Source organism: Falco punctatus (assembly GCF_963210335.1).
Source record: "Falco punctatus genome assembly, chromosome: 1".
Lineage (NCBI taxonomy): Eukaryota > Metazoa > Chordata > Aves > Falconiformes > Falconidae > Falco > Falco punctatus.
Genome location: NC_137580.1, coordinates 96859069 through 96880539, shown reverse-complemented (window position 1 = coordinate 96880539; position 21471 = coordinate 96859069). Strand labels below are relative to the sequence as shown.

General features: G+C 49.1%; 1 protein-coding gene across 10 annotated transcripts in view; it reads left to right on the top strand.

Moving 5' to 3' along the window:
• NCOR2 (nuclear receptor corepressor 2) overlaps window positions 1-21471 on the top strand; it is a 252056-nt gene that overhangs the window by 61286 nt on the left and 169299 nt on the right. For all 10 annotated transcript variants that reach the window (XM_080369504.1, XM_080369506.1, XM_080369505.1 and 7 more), the window contains one exon: window positions 14556-14767. In XM_080369504.1, the coding sequence (XP_080225630.1) occupies window positions 14663-14767 (105 nt within the window). In that variant the 5' untranslated portion in view covers window positions 14556-14662. Of the gene's footprint in view, window positions 1-14555; window positions 14768-21471 lie in introns of those variants that run through there.

Here is a 21471-nt window from a genome sequence, read left to right as displayed (position 1 = left end):
TAATAAAATACACCGTGGACCTGTAATGCCTGTTAGGTTGACAGAGATTATATTTTAGGCTTTACATGTGTTGAAGTTTTAAGTACCTTGTTACAGATTGTTCTTGGTGGGTTTTAAGGTGTGTAAGTACAGTCTGCTCCCTTAAAGCGAGTGGTGGGGCTGAGCTGGTGGTGGGGTGTTCACCTTGTGGGTCCTCTGCTGGGGTGGACCCTGTTTGCTTTGGCATTACTGGTCTGTATAATCCATCATCACCTGGTACTGGCATCAAGCACCTCAATAAAGTGATCTCTTCCTGCTGCTGCTGAGGAACGAGTCTGTCTTGTGCTTGCCTGAGAGCAGAGCCCAGATCTAGGAACCAGCAAGCGATGGTCTTGCTTCTCCTGGGTGCCTGCGGGCGCTGTCCTTGGGAGCAGCTTTGACGGGGGTTTTTGCTGATATGGAGCAGAGCACCCGTAATGCAGGTGACTGTTAATACAGATCCCAGCTGACTCGGCTGCCTGCTAGAGCAGGTGGGGTCCTGCACTTTCCTCTGCATGGTCTGTGCTGAGGGAGCTCAAATTCATAAAGGCAGGAGGATGGATTGCTCTGGAGGCACGCGATGCCAGAGTTGGATTTAGCTGAGGAGGCTGGGGTGGAGGTGGGGAGAGGGGGAAGGCTGCCCCGAAAGAGGAGAGGTGCAGGCTAAGCTGTGCAACTGCTTTGTGACTAGAAGTGCATTGTTTCCTGGGTTTTCATAGAATCAGGGAATGGTTTAGCTTGGAAAGGACCTTAAAGATCACCTAGTTCCAACCCCCAGCCCCCCATACCTTCCACTAGATCAGGTTGCTCAAAGCCCCATCCAACCTGGCTTTACCGTTATTTAACCAAGCACCAAAATCTAAAGGTAAATTCTGTGCACAAGATTATAGGGGACTTTTTTTTTTTTAATCTGCCACCTTTGTCTGTGTATAGAAGCATTTTTTCCATGAACTGCTCAACTTTCCATTTGCTTGAGCTGTACCGAGCTGGCTGCTGGGATGAGCTGTGTAATGGGATATCTGAATTGCATCAGGAAACCTGCTCCAGTTTAAGCAGCCCTGATTTAAAAGGAAATTCAGTCAAACCAGTACAAACTCCTACGCTAAGAAATTAAAACTTTATGTCCGATGGATGTCACTTTTGCTCAGGTCTGTAACTACTACTGCTGAGGGATGCTCAAGTGGACAACGAATAAAAGCTCCCAAGTGCAGGTTGAGTGATATACATTGCTGATGCTTTGCCCTTCTCACTGGGCTATAGGAAGTAGATAAAATTTGGCAAGAAAGGGCTGTTGGTTTAATTTGCTGATTTTTTTCATCTGTCCCCGCTCCTGCCTACCAAGTGACTGTCTGCTGCACATGGTTAAATGATCTTGATGGGTGGTATATGTTTGAAGAGTAACACTGTGCTCTTCCTCAGGAGTCTGAGCTTGTGAGACTTGGTGATGTTGTGGCAAGGCTGATGATGTGACTGAGCACGTGGGGATTCATGGAATGTGGGAATGGTCTTGCCCTATTGGTGGCTGATGTAAAAGCAGAAAATGGGAAGCCTTTTTCTTGGGCTTGGGCTGGTGGAATGGGGAGGTGACTTTGGGGAAGACTGAAGTTTATATTTCTCCATGTTGTCAAACAATTCAGCATTCACTCACTCATGTCTAGCATCCGCCTGTAATATTTATTTGTTTGCTTCTGGACATTTCCTACTAATAGCTAACCAGCCATGCTGTAGGAGATGGGGGAAGAAGAGGTGGGCTCCTGTGGCCCATGCTCCGTTGCTCAGTTCCCAGCCAGCTGTTCTGCAGCTGTTTGCAGTGCAGAGACTGCAGTGATTAAAACAGATGGGCTTTCCCAGAGCTTACCCCTGCACGGGCCAGGAGGTGGCAGGAGGCGAAGCCACCCTGCCTGCCACCCCCTCCAAGGGGACGTGTGGGACTGTGTTGGAGTGCCAGGTGTTTCTGTGGGACACCGATAGGGTGAAGAAAGCAGAGGTTTATTTACCCTTTCTGACTGCTTAAATATTCTTTTTTTTTTTTCTCCTTGATTTTTCTTTCTCTGGAAAGTTTATAACTTTAACCCAGGGCTCAGAAATAAACTGTGAGGGACACTGATGAATTGCAAGGGGGGAAGCAGTGAATTCCCCTTTGGGTAAGAGGTTACCAGTCAAGCCTTGACCTTGTTAAAACATGTTAACTCAATAAAAGTCTGAGTATTTAAAGACAAGTGACTTCTTCCTGCCTCGAGGGGCATAATTAAGCCATTCCACACCCCTTAATGAAGAGTTGTGGGAGGAGGACTAGGGAGCTCCCTATCCTGGCTGCCTAAGTCAGGAGCCTTCCACTGGGGTCATCTCTGTCCCACAAGGCAGCACCCATGAGCTGCATGGAGCTGGTGCTGGGAGAGCCTGGCAGTGATTGCATAGGAAACCCACTGTTTCCCAACTGTTGGGAGGATAGCATTGCTCCTTGTGCAGTTATTGAATCGGTTGAAATTGTGGTCAAGTGTTTTGTATTAAAGCAGACTGAGTTTCCTGGGTAAAGCATGCAACAGAGCTTCATGGGGGGAGATTGTGTTCATCCATAAAAATTCCTGTCCAACTTAAAAATGGGAGTGCCCCTCTTCTCAGGGTTTCCTTATTTAAACATCCCTTGTATGTTTGTAAAAAAGTACATTGTACTTTTGTATTAATGTCCACAGAATGGACACTAATACAAATGGACACAGGAATGTGTCCAAAAGCACCTTCACCCCTTAATCTGCTATAGGATTTTCAAGGGAAATGCAGGAACTTGCTCTGTTTCCAAGTGGCATGTTTGTGCCTACTGAGCTGTAATCAGTACCCACTGGTGTGAATCCTTCTGGAGTTGTGGCTGAAAAGATGAACAAATAAGGAATCCTTCATCCCAACCAGACCCCAGGAACACACACACGCTAACCAGCTGCGCAGAGCAATAATCCCTGCTGCGACTGCTTTACACCTGGAGTGCTGTTACTGCCTCTTGGCTATTGAAAAAGTGCTGGGCTTCATTTATTTTATATTTTTCATGAACTCTTCACTTTTGTGCTGTGTTCTCCCTAAAAGAATTGCGTTTTCAAGTGCCTTTCCCGCAGCAGGTTTCCCTGTGAAGGCAGGGTCTGTGCTTGACAGGAGGCTTTTGCTCAGAGAAGGGTCTGTAACGTCATAGCAGTTGAGTGTAACCATGCTTGTGCGACTGTTTGGGGGACCTTACCTGCTTCACGGGACTGCTGTTGACTCCCTGAGCCCGGTGGCAGTGGGTTGTGGGGTGTGAAGAGCAGGGGAAGGTGGCTTAGTCAGCTTCGTGTTCCCTGTGTGGGCTCTGGGGGGTCTGTAGGGCTCCCATGGGACCGCAGGAAGGGCTGTGCTTCTCTGTGCCTGGGTGCAGAGTCCCCACGGACACCACAGCTATTTTAAGTGAAATCCACCATCATTAGCTACTCCCATTAAAATACTAGGGCTGTTAACTGCAGTACTTTTACGAGCAGCTCAGCTGCCCAAGCAGAGGTGATGGAGATTTGGGGACGGTAATCCTCTTGGTTATCCCTGTGTAAGCTGTCCTGCGCCAGCTTGATACCAAGGGAAGCTCACTGCCTTAGCAGAGACAATTTTAGATGCCATGTCTTTTCTTGCTGTGGGTAACCAGAATTCATCTTAATTTAAATCTCAGGGCTTCATCAAGGTTATAAGCTCAATGCATGACAGTGCTGGGAAACATCCTTAAATACCCCCCAGATGGACTCTGGAAAGATTATTATGCTGTAATTTGTTTCTGTAGCTCCACAAAAGTGGTTTTTGACCTTGGGACTATGACTCTGCTATTCCCTCTGCTAGCATCCCTGGTGCTTTTGTCCAGACCAGTTGTGTCCAAATTAAATGACTGGGTGTTGGAGCTTCTGTTTTTTCATGAGAGGTGCTTCCCAGCTGAAGAGGATCACTTTGCGTCAGACTTTTTCCCTCATGGTTTTTCTTTTGTTTCTGCTATGGGGCTGAAGGGTTGGAGGGTGAGGAACCACCTGAAACCTCAGCCCCAGGGCAGGTAGGTGCAGGGTGGTGGAAGGTACCTGCTTGTGCCTGTACAGCAGCAGTGCTCAGTCGGGCCAGTGAGTCATCTTAGGAATAGCTTGACGTTGGCAGCTGAGGGGTTGGTTTTTCTTTTATAGTAGTAATTATTATTAATAAAGAGCTTTGTGTTTGGGAATGGCAAAAGAGGGTGGACCAATAGCCCAGGGACTAGGCATTTTGCTAGGAAACAAGGCAAAATTCTCCACTCCGTCTTGTACGATGGGATAGGGAGGCCAGAGGCTCTGATCCCGTCCTGCTGGCACTCGTTGCTATCCCGTAGAAGAGTGGATCCTTCAAGATGTCTAATCTGTGTAGCATGAATTTCAGTCACCTTTCAAGGACTCCTTCAAACTTGCTCACAGGCTCCCAGAAGCCTTTAAATGACAGGCTGAAAACCATTGCTCCAAGCCCAGGAAAGGCAGATGCCGAGGGGTGTGACCAGGTTGCGGTTTGAGAAGTGTGCTGGTGGGAAATCCAGGGCTCCTGATCTGCTGGGGACTGACTGACTGCTTTGGACAGCTTGTTGTCAGCAGGACTGAGCTTGGCAGGGAAGCGCTGAAATCCCGTTTGCCCACTTACACGGGTTCAGTTATTAAACACATCAGAAATCCCCATCTGCTTTGTAAGCCTGTCTGCAGCAACATAACCCAAAGCTCGGCTCTTGCCTTTGCCGTTTGCCTTCGGGTGAGGCTGGAGGGAGCTGGAGCCGTGCAAGCTGTCTTCTTTTTAGGGTAGGGCTCCCCTGTGGGTGCAGGAGGGGTGCAGCCCTCTGCATCGTGCTTGCTGCCTGCCAGGGCTCTTGCTGAAATGGGCTGTTGGTTTGTGTACAGGGGTGTTTGAGCAGCGGATGGAGGAGGAGGTGAAACTTTCCTTGCTGCGAGTTGTCCGGCGTTCTGCGAGGTGCTACGTGTTGTATGCAAATGTTGAATTTTTTTTTTTTGGTGCCTCTAGAGAGGCTTTGACGTTCTGTCTAGAAGCTATTAATTACCTAGACAAGGAAAGCAGAACATACCCAATTAATGGCTCCTACCGCTTAGACCTGTCTCTCTGGCTGATCTGCCATGAACTAATGAGCAGCTCCTTTCGCTGGGCCACCAGCGAGCTTGAACTTCTCATCAGTTTTCCTGGGGAGAAATGAAAGCAGCAGCGATGTGCAGGAACAAATGACTGGAATTCGGTTATTAACCTGGGCTGAAAATTGACTCTATGTGCTAGTAATTACCCGGGGGATGTTAGGAGAAAGGCCTAGTGAAGGGTTCAGAGCTGGTATTTGACAGACGATCACAAGCAATTGAGTTATCATTACTTAAGTTCCCATCCTGCGTCTGAGGTGCAGCGCTGCGCTGGGTAAGCGTAGTGACTGCAGTGCAAACCTGGAATAAAACGGGTTAGTTTAAAACAGCTCCAGTCCCAGATGACTTCCTCCTTTAGTGATATTTTATGGCACAGCTGCATAGCATCTCATATATTTTTGAGTACCTTAGTTTACAGGTCATTTAATTTATTTGCAGGCTTTGTTTTCGTTCCCTAGGGTAATTTTGTTCCTTTGCACATGTCTTTCCTATAAAGGCATTAAATTGTGCAGTTTGTCACAATAGTTCAGCTTTTATGCTGGCAGTCGGTGCTCTTCAAAGATCCTTGTGTGAAGTTTAGACTCCTGAATCATTAGAGGATCATGAAAGAAAAGGAATAATTTAGAAGGCGAAGATGTTTTGTCGTCTTTGAAATTGGGAACGTGCGAAAGGAGAAAATGTTTAGCAGTACAATCCACCTCAAAGAACTTATCTTAGGAACTCCAGAAAATGAATTTCCTTTCTTTATTCAGGATGTAAATAATCGAAAATGTCACTCCTGAGCTGAGTAATTTGTTCAACAAAAGGATCTTGAGGAGCTGACTCCCCTCGCTTTCATGAACGTGCCCAAGACATCAGAGGACCTGTCTCTTTAGCAGTAGGAACTGAAGGGTTTGAAAATCAAATGAGCAGCGTGTTCTCGTGCAAAATATATAAATAAATCCCACACGTGCTTTGTAATCTTCCTTGCATTTCCAAAGCCTTGTTTATCTGGATAGGCTGGGGTTTAGGTTAGCTCCTGGGAGCTCTGAATGGGTGTAGCAATGATGCGTTGTTGCAGTGATAGTTGTTAACGTGCTGTTTAATGTACTTGGTAGCGTGGCTGAAACATTTGTATGGTTACTATATCATCATTGCACATTGGCAAGGAATTGAGGGTTTTTTTTTTCTTGATTTGAAGTTGCTTATGTGTGTTTATTAAACTGAGATTAGTGTTGTGTAACAGTTACAATATTTAAGCCCATCTTTAACGTAAGAGGTGGTGCAGCTGAAGTGGAAAAGATATATAGTGTGTGCAGGGAGGGGGCCAGGGGGTGGTGGGGGGTCTGGGAGTGGGGAGAGGAGGAGTTGTGCCCTGGAACAGGCTGTCTGCCCTTCCCCCAGGGCTAAAACAACTCTAGACCCCAGGTGGATGTGGCAGCACAGGGCGAGCGATTGAGCCTTGAGGCTGCCAGGCGGGGGTTTGGGTAGGACAGGAGGGTTCGGATTGTGCTGTCACACAGTCTGTCTTGCCCCAGCACATGTGCTTGGTAGTTTCAGTGTGTGCATGTCTGTAACTGGAGCTTTGGTCTGGGCTTCAGTCAGAAAATGGGGCATTTTTGGCATTTTTTCCATCCTTGGGGTTTTACTAATCAATTTTGCTGGCTTGCTCTTGCTACCCTGCCCTGGTTTTCTTATCTGTGTGCTTTTGGGCTGCCTAATCTGTGCTCTGGCATTTCACCATCACTCCTTGGCTTTCTTTTCCTCCTATAGTCCCCTGCCCTGTTTCCCTCTGCAGTCCTAGTGCCTGGCTAGTTTTGTGTGTGGTGGGTTTTTTTTATTATTATTTTATTTCCTCTCCAGGCATTTTCATTTGTCTTTGCAGACAATCTTCAACAAAAGCCTCGCATGGTCTAATTTGTTTTCTATTTCCAGCCTAGACTTAAAATAACTCCTTTGTTCCATGAATGGCCTGTGTATGGATCCAAATCCCACCTCCCCCTCCCTCTTTTTTTTTTTTAAGTGTGAGTTTCTTTTTTCTGTTCCTTGTCAGTATCTTTAATTACTTGAAGGGGCCCTTTTGGGCATTTAGACCGCAGCTGCCCATCAGTAGCTGTGGGTTGTGTGTGTGGCCGTGTGCGTGCCAGCTCTCTCCGCATCCTGGCAGACCAGCATGGGGATGGGTTTGCAGGGCCCTGGGTGCCCTGGCGTGGGAGCAGCGATGCCGTTGTGTAATGGGAGCAGCTCTGCTATCACATCCCTGCTGAGGAGCTCTCTGTCCAGATGGTCCATGGGTTGTCTGCATGCTTTTGCAGTCTCAATTGCAAAACCCAGGAGATGCTGAAGTTTGGTGGTTTTTTTTTTTAATTGATTAGAATGGGAAAATCCACCAGTGGGAGTAGGGGAATGAAAGGGGAAGAGGCATGTCATAGCAGAATTTGAAAAGCAAAGGCTTAGGCTGGCCGTGCTGATGCTGACTTGAGGCTGGAGCCATGGCCAGGCTGACACTTGGTATGTGGCTCGTGCATTTTAATGAGATGACGTCCCTGCAGCTGGGGAGTGACAGCCGAGTGCTCCTGCAAAGAGAAATGGGTCAGTCCTCTTCATTTAAGCACATTTGTGCCCCTCTGGGAGCTGTCACAAGGTCACTTGCAGCCTCTTTGCCGAGGGCTGGGAGGTAGTTAAACCGTGTGAAACCCGTTGCAAGTGCTTGTCTGCTGAGGGGTGTCCGTGGTGGGGCAGGTAGTGCAGATGTCTCATCTGCTCCTGAGCAACTGGATTATGCCACCGAGAGCTGGGATCTGAGCAAGGGCTGTTAGCAGCAGGAGTTGCAGCACAGTTAGCATGTCCTTGCCTCTGCCAGAAGCATCACGCCAGGGTTGTGTGGCTGCGGGGAGCAGCCTGTCTGGCCAACTTGCCTTTCCAAACACAACTGGGAGTGTGGCTGGCAAAATCCAACCCTCTGACCTTGCTCCTTGCAGCTGCGGTGCCAAGATCTGCACACAAATGCTGGCAAAGGTTATCTTGGGGCAGAGCTAAACATGAGTCCCATGCCCAAAATAGCTTGGAAAGATTGAAAAGGAGAAATACAAGTCGCAAATCCTGCTTTGCTGCTTTGGGCAGTGATAGGAACAGGGCAGAGAAGACACCTTTCATCAGGGATCAGAACCGGTTCAGCATGGAGCTGTGCTGTGGTGGGAGAGCTGGTGCAGCCTGGAGGTTTCCAGCACAGAGGCAGCAAACCAAGACGAGAGACTTCAGCTCCTGAGCTTCTGCCATGCCCTCGGTGGCCTTCAGGACTGTTGTACCTTCTGACAAGGGTAACATCCTGCCCTGGGCAGCTTCTGTGGTGGTGCTGCAAGGCCCCTTCTTCCCCCAGATCCGCTGCTGTAATTGCTCGTGCATCCGCACTGTCAGTCAGGCTGGGAGATTCATCTTGTTCAGAAGACATCTGGCTAAGAGACGAGGGAGGAGGGCTGCTGTCAGCGGGTGAGCTGGGGGACAGGGCGAGAGCCACTTTGGTTGCTGCTGTTGGAGGTGCACCTGAGGGACCACAGGGTCTGGCCACGATATGCAGGGTGCTGCCAGCCCAGCTTTGCTCTTGTGCTCTGACAAAGCAAGGAAAACACTTTAGGATCACCTGCAGGTACAAGCCTTGACTTCTGGGGTTGGAATAACCTCTCCTCCATACCACAGAGCTCAGGATGTGCCTGATCTTTCCTGTTGACCCTGTGCTGCTATTTTAATTTAAAACCTCCGTACCCTGCTGTGATTGAACGCTACTGTGGATTCCCAGGCTGCAGACACTGACATTGTCATCTTTGTTATTCTGAATAGAGCCCTGAATTTATGGCAGACGCCTGCTTGCTTATTGAAAGGACTTAATAGATACAGTACATACAAATATTTGTGTATAACGTCAACTGTCTTCCAAGGAAATTTCATGCACATACTGATTAGACAAATCCATTACCATTATATTGTGGTGTGTTTCTTAGGAGTGTGTCTCTACCCGTTTTCGTCACATCTTAATTATTTTTGCTTCCACTAGTCCTTTAAAGCAAGTGTGGGTAAATCTCTTAACTGTTTTTCAGATCTAGTTTTGATCTAGAGCTGCAACGCGCTTTGCTGTGCCGCACACCAGCGCGGGGCTTTTGAGCATCATGGGTTGGTTGGTCTCTTGGAGGTGAACGTTATAGCTTGGTATTAATTAAGCGTTATAAACAAAGCTCTCCTTTTATTTCAGAACACGAGTTGACTGGAGGATCTAGACCTTTCTTGTTTGAAGAGGAAAATTGTCATGTATTTAGCATTTGAGTAAAGAGGACTTGGTTGTTTTTTTCCAAAAACTTGCATCATTTAGTGTAATTAAACATTAGCTTTGTTGTCAATACTCTTCAATTAAATGTGCCCTGGTGAGTGCTAGCAGCGTTTCACTTACTTGCATTGTCTGTATAGTATGGTGATACTAGTCATTGCCTTTTAATAAGGTCTTTTGCAGTCATTTTGTGGGCTACCTCCTAACGTTTTCTGTAGACTGTCCATGGCCTGTAGACCACAAGCTGAGTAACATTGTGCTGGATTTTATTCTTATTTCAGCATGTCCTTGCTTTAAACAACAACAACAAAACCCCAAAAAACCTCAACCAGAAAAAAGTTTATTTTGGACTTGAGGAGTGTGTTTTCATTGGGATCTTTAAAACTCTTAGGAGGATGGATGGTCTGGTATTTTCTGTGAGCTGGGAGTGTCTTGTTGTTCTCACCTTTCAGACAGATGAACTAAGGCATGGGGTAATTATGGCAGCTCGCCCACGTTTGTTTTGTCAGCTGTGAGCAGGCACCTCACGTGGGACTCGGGCAGTGCAGAGCTGATCGGGAAGGTTGGCTTTGACTTTGAAGAGCAACAAGTGTGTCAAATGACATTAACGATGGTTTTTGCAACTCAGGTTAATTGCAAACCCTTGTTGTAGCCCTGTAGGATTTTTGCATGGCCCTGACTGTATTGCTACCTGCTTTGGCTGCAGGCGCTGGGCTGACGGGCCGGTGCAGAAGCGTGCAGCCCTGTGCCCCAGTGGTGGTGACTGTGAACCTGTAGATGGTTCCGGGCCATCACGAACTTGTCTGTGCCCATCTGTTGGGCTGGATACAAGTCTGCTTGGCCCAGTGCTGTACAGCCCCTTCGCATGGGCTATGCCTGAGCTGGCAGCCAGGCGGGCAGGCAGAGCTCCCCTGCATGCAGGCAAGCCTGCAGCAACTTGCAGGGGCTTGTAGAGTGCTTTCATGGTGTAAAATCAGGGAGAACAGGCAATGGGGAAATTATTTTAGACTGTAAACGGCCTATGAAGAGGAGAAATAGAGGAGCAGGGTGGTGGTGGTGGTTTGCTGTGTGGAGTTGGCAGGGTGGAGGAGGAGGGAGCATTTGAAGGCTCCAGCAGCAGGACAGGATCCTGGGAGTCTCCCAAAGAGGTGGAAATAAATGGGTGGGGGAGGGCTTTTGCCTCTTCTGCAGGTTGATGTTGTAGCCCTGGTGCTGGGCTTGCTGGTAAACTCCAACTTTCTCCTGTTCCGAATCGGGGACTGTAAATCTCCTCATACCCAGTGCTCTAATGGCTAACGCAGGTCTGCGGATAAAACGGCCTCTGATGGGGACTCCAACTGAGGGGGGGGAAATACTTTTCCTGTGAGACAATGTCTGTTCCTCATCAAAATCAGTTGAGAAAAGTAGGAACCGAACAGCTTGATCTTAAAGATTTAAAGAGCCTGGCTGCACTGTTTCTCTTTCCATTAATCTGTTTCTATTGTTTGTGTTCCTCTCTTGAAAATAACGAATAAAAGGTTGTGGATGAGGAGGCACCCCAGGGTCTTTTTGCTGGGAATAGGTGGCCAAGCACCGTCCCAGCTGCACCCAGCTCTGAAGCAGCACCAGTACATCCCCAGCAAGATGTTATGCTCCCCAGTGGGAGCACCCACAGCCTTGCTGCCAGCTCATCAGGGACCTTCCTCCTCCCTGAAGTGGTGCTGGGCTGGGCATGCTGCAGCAGCCCCTTTCTTCACAGGTGAAGTGTAAAAACAGTGTCTAAAGGGCTGTGGCACCTGTGGAGCTGCCCCGGTGCAGGGCTGACCTCCAGCCCAGCCATGGTGGAGAGCAGCTGGGGCCTTAGACTTGTGCTGAGATTTGCTGGTGACCTGCTGCTCCGTGGTTTGCAAGCGTGGGAATGCACGGGCAGTGCTTCGCCTGTTCGCAAGCACAGGAGTTTTACTCTTGGCTTTCCGGGGCTGCTTGTTGAGGTGCAGGTAGTTTGCTGCCCTTGGTAAAGAAAAAAACTTTTGTGGTCTTCCTAGCAAGTGGTTAATACATGGCACGGCTCATGGGCAGTGCGCCTTGAGGTAGGATGGTTTTGTTTGCCCCTGTAATTTCACCCCCTTGTGTGTGTACCCCTCTACTAGAGAGTTAACTACTTTTTTCTGGTTGCACAGACAGAAGCAAAAAAGCTTTTAAACTGTTTAGAGCTTGATGTCTTGTGGCTTTGCACTTGGTGCTGAGTTTTAAGGCTGAACTTCTGATCTGAAGAGTTTAAAAGAAAAATCAGCCTGTTTCTTTCGCTGTAGGCAGGTGCCACAGCACAGTGTGCTTTACCTGCTGGGCTTCCAAGGAAGCAGTTGGCTTGCTGAAAGCTGCCAAGGGCTCTGCGCGCCCCCCCCAGCTTGGAGTAAGTGTTTATACGTGTGTGTATGTATATATATTTAAATATGTGCTAATTAACTCTTAGGTGGCTGCAAGCCAAAATGTCCAAGTTGGAATTCATTAGTAGGAAAGTACCTTAAACTTCTGCAGATCCCAGCGATCTTTAGAGCCCTTGAGAACATCGTGCACGTGTCCTTGGCTGCTGCAGGGAGGGTTTGTCCCTGTGGAAGCACACATGGGCTCCAGGGGAGCTGGGAGGTGGGTGGTGGTGTGTCCCCAGAGGGGAAGCCAGGGGGATTTGAGCCGTATGCTCCTGGCGTGGCCCCCGGCTTGGAGTAGGAATTGGTGATTAAAATCCTATCCAGTTGGAAGCATAAAGGGGAAGTGGGGTGGTCATGCTGGAGGTACCAATACGTGCTGGCTGCCTTCTGGGTGCCTCTGAATTCCCCTTCGTGCACTGGGGCTTTCCTGCCTTGGGAGCACATCGCAGCAGGCTCCGTGGGAGGCCATCCCTGGCCGGGATGAGGGTCAGGCTCTTCCCAGGCCACTGGTGCTTCCCCAGGGTGGCAGGTAACGTGCCCTCGGGCTCGGCAGGGCTGGGGGGAATCCCAGCTCCTGTGCAGGGACTGAGCCAAAAGCAGGAGGGGACCTGGCTGTCCCTCCTCTCCCTGTCTTGAGAACCAAACCTCGCTGTGTGTTTTCCTGAATGTAACTTGGCAAAATATCTTTTGCCAAAAAGGTCCGTCTGACCCTTGGCTGGAGCGTGGCAGTATCTGTCATCCTTAGGCATTAACGGGAACATGCTGAAAAAAATTACTTTTGTAGAACTTGGTCCTTTTGTAAGGCATGCCTCCTTAGACTACTCTACTCTTGCTGTTGTTGCCCTGCTTGTCGTGCCAGGGACTGTTGCCTTGGTTTGATTTTATTTCTGGCTAGTGAGCAGTGCGTGGATGCCGGCAAACCAGCAAGGCGGTCCTGTGCCTGCCTGCAGCAGATAGCAAGCGGTTTATCAACATGGGCTGATCTGTGGTCTCACAGGGTGGAAAAAAAAAATTAGAAAAAGGAAAACTTCCTCTTCCCCCCTGCCTCCCCTTTCCCACCCTCTTTTTGGTTTTGTACGCACCAACTGCTGTTTCAGTTGAAATTGCGTTGGCTTGGCTGGCTGTGCTCCCTGTGCAATAGACCACAGGAGTGTGGGGACAGGCTGCCGGGGAGCCCGTGGTGCCGGAGGCTTTCTGTGCTGCTCACGGTGGGCTGATGAAAGCTGTCGATATTGCCCAAAACCTTGCACAAATCTGCACTTAATGTGTACCTCCGCTGGGGAGGAGTGTGAGTGTGCCCAGCATTGCGTGGGATGGAGAGTGGTCCTGGAGATGGGGAGATGGGGCTCTCCCTGCGCAGGATCTGTCCCAGCAGCATCCCCCAAGCTCAGGCAGCAGTGGGAATTTATGCTTTGTGTAATTAGCCATTAATGTGAGAACAAGAGAGGGACTTTTTACAAGGGTATGTACTGATAGGATAAGGGGGAGTGGTTTTAAACTGAAAGAATAGATTTAGATTAGATATTAGGAAAATCAGGAAGAAACTCTTTACTGTGAGGGTGATGGGACACTGGTACTGGGTGCCCAGAGCAGCTGTGGGTGCCCCATCCCTGGCAGTGCTAAAGGCCAGGCTGGATGGGGCTGGGAGCAACCTGGGCTGGTGGCGGGGAGGTTGGAATGAGATGATCTTTATGGTCCCTTGCAATCCAAATTATTCATGATTCTATGAATAGTTAATGCACCTTAAACTGGCAGCATTTAGATGTTTGTTACTTTTTCATTGAAATCCAGACAAAAACCAGGAGGCTTAAAATCCTCACCAAAGTGAAGTATCTATAAAAATGAGTTGCTTGTAAATCTCCTCTTGGGGCTGAGGGGAGTCCTTCCTACTTTGTTGGTTTTGCTGATTTTGTTACAGCTGGGAAAGGAATTGCAAGACATAGTAAAGCAGTGAATGTATGGGTGACAAGGGTGTTTGTGGAGATACCCTCAGGGGCATGGTGTCTGCTCTGGCTCTTGGTCCTGGTCAGAAAGGCTGATCTAGGTGGCATTGGAGGCGTGGGGTGTGCTTTGGTCCTGGGTTTTAGTGTAGCCCTCTGGATGGATGTGACTGCTGGGGAGGTCAGTGCTCGGTTGTCCATCCTGGTGTAAATCAGGGCTTACGTCAGGTGGCTGCAAAAACAGCCACAGCTCGGAAAGGAGGGCACTGAGAGAAACGTGTGTGGATGCGTGAGAGCATGGATGGGGAAAGGGATAGGCTGAAGAGTGACCTTGTGCCTTTGGACCTCGTGTTGGATGTGCTGAAATTCTAGCTTGTGTTTTTGGGAACTACGTCACCCCCCAGAAAGATACCTGCCTTCAAGAGACTTGGAGGCATCGATCAACAGGGCCCAAATAAATTGCTAGCAGTTTGTGGGCCTTGTCCTGCTGGTGCTAGGGGAAGGCTTTCCAGGGCAATTGGGTGGGATGGATTTGGGATAATCTTGTATCAGGACTTCCCTGTGATAGGAATAATTCACAGCAAAAAACTTGGCTGTGGTGTTTGCCAAGCGGAAAGGGGGGCTGCTGGAGAACTGGGTGGGGGCGGTCAGGTTTTGGTGATCACCCAGGGCTTTGATGCTGGGTTGTCTTGGGGCCATGGTTGAGTGAATTCTAACCTGTTGCTTTCCTGTTTGCTTCCAGTTGTTGCATGACGTGTAAAGTGCATGCATGATGAAGAGGAGCTCTCAGCTCTCCTAATCCTTTATCAGTGATTCGGAAGCAGTGACCGCTGCACCTGCTCTTTCGACATGTCTGGATCTGCACAGCCCGTGACGCAGAGCTGGCGCGCTGCTGAGCCACGCTACCCCCCGCACGCCATGTCCTACCCGGTTCAGATTGCTCGACCACATGCGGTAAGGCAAGAGGCTTTCCTTCGTTACCCGCTCACAGGGTAGGAGCCGCATGGTGTGTCCCCATTGCTGGGGCAGTGGTTCAGCTGCACTGCTCTTGGATGTGGCTGTTACAGAGAAATCGGACCGTTTCCGTGCCTGTGGTACAGGATTTCATAGTTCCTTTCTCAGGGGTTCCTCTTTTCTTTCTCTGTGTGCTGTTTTCAGCTTTTCTCTCGCCTTTCTGGCACTTGCTGTGGCGGTGCTCGTGGGCTCTGGCTTCTTAATTCTGCACACCAAGAGTCCATTTGTCTTCCTGGCAGGAGCATCCATGGTTGGAGGTGGGCAGGATGACTGTCTGTGTGAAGCAGGGGAGCGCGTGGCCTTCAGCCCTCTTCGGCATGGCCTTTCCTTGGTGCTGGGTCACAAGGGAATGAGTATCCCCTCCGGCCCATGGGCTTACCACTTTCCAGTGAACCTGGTCCTGGCTTCTCACACCCATGGGTTTCCAGGCAGACTGCTGGGGATGAACCTGGTGCTTGCCCTTTGGTCAGGAGACCTGCCTCTCTCTACATGGCGTTCCTGGCTGGTGGTGGCACTCCTGCTCCTGGGGAGTGAGAAGAAAACAGAGCTGCTGATTTTTTCCATTTTGTCCTTCCCCACTTTTTTTTCCCCTCTTACCTTTGACCTCTAGTCTTGTCTCCTCTTGGATCAAGGCATGAGCTGGTGGTGATTTTGTTGTTGGCCGTGTTTTTTCTGACTTCGCCAGAGCTTGCACAGGTTAATTCGCCTGGATCCAGCCTCCTTTCTGTGTCATGGCACTCACATCTGTGCTTGCTCATCCTGAATGGTTAAGTGTTTTAAGTTTAAGCCCTTAACAGAAAAAAAACCCCTCTCCTTAGAGGAACAGTTTTAGTCAGCTCAACAAGCTGCTTAAATGAATCTTATTACTTGCTGGAGTGTGGCACACGCTTGCAAAGGCTGCTCTTTGGAGCCACTTCTGGGTGGGTTACGGCAAGCTGGCCACAGCCAGGAAGGTTTTTGTAACTCAAGTAGAATGGTAAAATTCCTGCTGTGATGATTTTAGGGTTTGACTTGAAAGCCTGGAAACCCATCAGGTGTCAGCGAAGGGGTGAAATTCCCTTGTCTGCCCTCTTTGCGGGGTTTCAGTAGAGCAGCACAGGGAGCAGAGCTGGAGTTTGGAAAGGCTTTGAAATAGAAGCGTTAAGGAGGGTGCAGGACGAGCTTTTGGCTGCATTAGCTGGCTCATCTAGATCGCTCGGGGCCTGCGTGCTTCTGCACAAAGAAGCTTTTCATCCAGGGTATGAGACACGCTGACCTGGTTCGATTTATGGGAGTTTTGCTTCCATCAGTGTCAGCGCATTTGTTTGGGAGGTGAGACAGAACGAGAGCATTTGTCTCAAAAAAAAAAAAAAAAAAAACCAAACCAAAACAAAAAAAAACAACCAAAACAAACCCAAAACCCAACACCCCCCACACCCCCCCCCCCCCAGTTCTTTTTTTACCAGGAACCCAAGCAAGAGGAGGATGTGACCAGGTGAGCAAGACCTGCAGTTGTTGCAAAACTGTAATTTAAAAACAAACCGAAGAAACCTCAATACCCAATGTGGAGCTGGATTTTGAAGAGGGTGGAAGGCTCCTAGCCTTGGGATGTTGAGTCCTTGTCTCCTGCAAACCCTGGTTGTTTCCCCTTAATGTTGCAATAGCAGAATGAGTCAAATGGGGTGGTTGTTTGCCAGTCAGATGAAGCTCAGGGTTTCAACAACCTGCCCTGCTCACTGGCTAGAGTGAACACTGGTTTTATTCTATAGTATTAATGTTGGAAGAAGTTGCTGGCGTTTGCTTCTAGAAGCTATTTTTACAGCCGCATGTAATCTTCTGAAGTTATGTGATACCTTTTAGGGTCTGGGTGCAGGAGGGGTCCGAGCTGAGATATTTTTTTTGGATGGGAAGCCGAAAAGGCTCCTCTCAGCAGAAGCGTGCCAGCCCCACGCAAGCTGAACACACCTCGCCTCTTCTTGGGAGGGGGGGCAGAGCCTTTGCTGAGGTGTGTCCCTGGGTGATCTGCCCTGCCACGCTCAGCTGTTTGCAAACACGTGGCTCTTGCTCGGCGGCGCCGTGAGCTGGAACCTGGCCATGGCTCTGGGGCTGGAGCTGATCTCTGGTGGGATTGCTTGGGAGAGGAGAACCCAGTTGCTTTGAAGTTGCTGCACTGTTTAATATTAAAAGTCAGCGGTATTTGCTTGCATGTCTTGGCCAGGTCAGTTTTGTCATGGGGTGTGTTTGCACAGTGAGAGCTTGTTTGGAAGAAAGCAAGAGAGGCCAAAACCAACCCGGCACTAGCATGTCTTGTATCTAATTAGATTTTGGTTCTGGTTTGCTGCATTCCAAGACATCCTTTCTTGAGAACTGGGAATTCATCAGCCCGGGGATCCTTATCCCAGCAGTGGAAATGCCCTGGGTGACCTTCTGGGCACGTGCGCAGGGCTGAGCACAGCAGGGCTACAAATGCTATTATATTATAAATAAATAATCACAGTCCAACTGTGACGGTTGCACCCAGGGAAATGCAGTGCAGCAGGAATACTGAGCTCAGAAATGAGCCGTGACATTATTTTAGGCTTGGAGACACTTTATGAAAAGTGATTTAAAAGATTGCAGCTGTTTGATTTCACAGATGAGGCAAGTGGGAGGGAATGTTTTGAAGTGGCAGAAGGCAGTGGAAACAGGCTTGGGCACTTTTCTTCTCCCGTTGTATAAAAGCCAAGGGAATATCCAACAAAATGGGGAAAAAGATGCATTTTGAGTGAATAAACAGAAATATGCTTTGTACATATGGCCACCATCTCCCAGCAGTGTAATCCAGGAGTTACTGCTGAGCTTGGAGCTGGCAGAGAAGATTTGGTATCGGTCGAGTGAGGATGTCTCTTGGCTGGTTTCACTCTTAAGTGCCAGCTTTGGGCAGGGCTGTGAACCTGTGGGTCTGATCCAGACTGAGCTCTGATGGGTGGTGCAGCAAACAGGTTTTTCTGTGGGGTAAGTTGGTCCCCAGTTGTATCAGGGTATCATCATCCTCCTCCTTGCTGAGAGACGTCTGGTCCCAGCAGCTGTCGGGGAGGCTGGATGTGAGAATGGTGTGGTATTTTATAATGACCCTAGATTTAATTCCATCTTGCTTAAAAAAAAAAAAAAATATTGTAAAAAAAACTTTGACAAGTCTACATGCTTTTGAAGGGAAGAAGGAAGCTTGGTGACAAGGCTCTAGTTTGACTTTCTTCAGGTAAAACTGAAATCCCCAATAATCAGCAGTTTCTTCTTAAGAGCACTAAGTAGTTCTTGGCCAAACTGCAGGGGAAACATTTTTGTTTTCCGTATTCGTTAGCTGTAATGTTGGGATGCTTAGTTGACTTCTGTCATGTTCAGCTTGGGAACAGAGGAATTGTTTGAATGCTCCGTGACCTTTAGCTAAAGGTGGAAAAGACACATTACTTACACTTTTAACCTTCTAAAGTGTCCGAAGTTCATGCTCTCTCAAAGGAAACTTTTGCATAAAGGGTACTAATTTTCAAGCAACCTGCAAATGTTTTCTGTAAACAGATCAATTTTCCTGTGTGGCGCACGTCCCCCTTTCCTTTTAAAGCCTCTTTGTGATCAATACTCCCTGGGGACAGAAGGGCTCTCCTCTTTTCCTCTTGTGTGGATCCAGTTTCTTGCTGTGCCCTCCTTACCAGTCATCCTTCTGTCAGTGCCCTGACATTTCAGAGCTGCAGGAACTATGCGGCTTCACATGCAGGCTGGGGTTCCTGGGATGGTGGTGTCAGCTGCAGGAGATGCTGGGGGTTGGGGCACACAAGGTGTCCTCATGCAGCAGCTTCTGTTCCAAAACAGCTTCTCTTTTTGGGGTGTTCTTAGTGTTTTACCTACTAGAGGTGCTAAACAGGTTTGAGGATTGGTAGGGTTGAGGTGTGTGCACATGCATATGAAACCGGTGCTCCATCTTTAGTCCCCATCGGGGAGCACTGTCCCCTCCCTGCAAAGCAAGAGGCACTCAGCATGCCTCCTGCTTGCTGTTTGCCCCCGTTCCCTGCACACTGCTTCAGCTGAGATGGAAAGGTGAGCTTAACACCTCTGCCCCGGCTTTGAGACCTTCGTGCTTTCTTCCATGCCACTTCTCCTGTCTGGGAGCAGCTCTTCAGTTCCTTCATTAAACTCCCCATTTGCAAAACAGCACTTGTGTAGGAGCGTCCCAGCCCAATTGCTCATTTTTTTTTTTTTTTTTTTTTGGCCCATGATAAATAACTTCCTTGTCTGTCTGAACCAGAGACAAGAGGTTGGTGCAAACTTGTGTTGATTTGGTGTCCTAGCCAAATGGTGGCCTGGGGGGAACTGAGTGCCTTCCCTGCCCGGACTCCGCCTCCCAGCAGTTCGAGCAGGGACAGTTAGACCCAGCATCCCACGGTGGAAGGTGCTGTAAGGAGATGCAAAGCCCCTGAGATGGCAGGAGCTAGCTCATCTCTGCAGTGACATGCTCAGCGTGGCAAGGCGACAGCCAGGTAAGCCTGCAGGGAGGCAGTGTATTTTGCATTACAAGCACGAGACGCCTTTGCTGCTGTGTTGGTTTTCCTTGGAGTAGTTATTCACACTTTTATCTGCTGGAAGCAAAATGCCAGTCTGTGTCGGTGCTCCAGGAACTTGCAGAACGGAAGAGTTTACGGTGCCAAATGCTAAAATCCCCCAGGCTGCGAAGAGCCTTCTCCAACCACCTCTGAGCGCAAAGAAAAGCCTCCCGCTACCAGCTGCGCAGCGGAGCAGGGGGCGGTTCGTGCCAGAGATTTGCATCCTGAGTTCTGCCTGCTGGGCTCCAGCTAATGTTTTAAGGAATGACTTGACAATCAGAAACATACCATGGAAATACTGGCTCTGCTCAGGTCTGTCACGAGAACTCAGTGCGATCTCTCTTGCGTACCTTTCCAGTGACGGCTTGCATAAGCTCTGAGCAGCTCAGTGGTGGATTTGGGAAAATTGGCTTTGTGCTGTGGGACTGTGAGAGCATGGGGGTGAAGGAACAGGACACCTAATTCCCTGCCTGGGGGGTTTCCCCCATTGTCAGGAAGGAGTTGGCTTACGGCAGTTTGTATTTAAAGCTCATTTTCCTTGGGGATACAGCCTTTATCCAAACCAGGTTTTTTTTTCATCAAGCTACTGTAAACTGCTACGGTTGCCCCCTAATCTGCGTTTTGGATGTGATTTGATGCAGAGGGTGATGTTTTGCTTTTGGTTAATCTCAAGATTGTAAATCCACAGGGGAAGAAAGAACTTCTGCTGTGTATGTGGTTTGGCAAAGGTAGAGAGACCCATTAAAGCCACTTCTGGAGACATAAAGTCTTTGCTTGCACTCCTAGGCTGACTGCTCATGCTGCCCCACCAGCCCCTGGAGACACCTTTTGCAAGACTGGAGGCTTTTGCTAGTTGTTACTGTCACCACATTTATTCAAAATACCAAGCGAGTCAGGTTCTTTGACCTGAAGGATTTGCTGTGGAGGTGTAAGGAAGCGTAGAAGAGAGATGAGTGGGGCATGTGGAAAGACAAAAGGGTCCTACATGGACCTGCAGATAGGTTGTGGGTGCTGCGTGTGGCGTGTGGTGGGAGATGGTGGGGGATTACACCACAGGAGAGATGCGATGAGGAGCAAAATCACCTAGTGCTTTTAAGGTGGAAATGTTGGGTTTGTTGTGTGGAGAGAGCTGCTCACCCTGCATGGAGCGTTTGTGATCACGAGTGGCTTCAGGAAGCAGAGCACCAGGCATGGGGAATGGAGGAAGGGCAGACAGGTCATTCCCAGCTCAAAGGCGCCTGGATGCGACTGGGACAAAAGTCTTGTGATGGAGAGAGACTCAAAAGCAGCACTGTAATGGGTGTGCTGCTGCTCTGCGGGTGCCTCTGGCTGGCTCCAGCACCCGGCACTGGTCAGATGACTGGGAAGCCACAACAGCTGAGAGCTGCCCCCACCAAGACGTGACAACTTCTCCATGAATGGGATATTCAGACGGGACAGCTAAACGATGCTGACAGCCCTGGTTTGCTGGAGAGACGGGGGAGAGTGCGTCAGGAAGGATGCATTACTGTGCAGCTGGTACAGATGCTAATGGTGCTGGCAGCAGATGTGGCCGCAGTGCAGGGATGGCAGCAGAAATCAATGCCTTCCAAGAAGGGGCCACGCGCAGTGTGGTCACCTCCTAAAACAAAAGGCCAAGTCAGCAGCTTCTGAGAGATGGATGGCAATGAGACTGTGTTGGAACAATAAGGGCATTTGTCTTTTCAGCACATGTTGCATTGCCGTAGGCAAGATAAAAATGCATGTATTCAGCCAGGTTTTTATTACTGACCTTATCTTCAACAGTGGAGCTGACTGTGGAGGAGTCGTCGTTTTGTTTTATGTTGGTTGTTTTTTTTCCCCTCCTTAAACCTGCAGCGAGCTCTTCCCAGGGTTTTGAGGAGGAAGTTGGGCAGACAGCGGTGTATTTGTGGACAACCTGTTTTGATCAATAACCACCTCCTTTGCACTTCGGAGGTTTTCTGTAGCTCCTCTTCGCTGGGGAGGCTGAGGGTGATGGGCTGATGCCATGCTGGTACCGTCACAGCTCTTGCTGTGCCCAGACCTCACACAGTGACAGCTCTGCTACTGCCCCAATTCCTCCCAAACCTT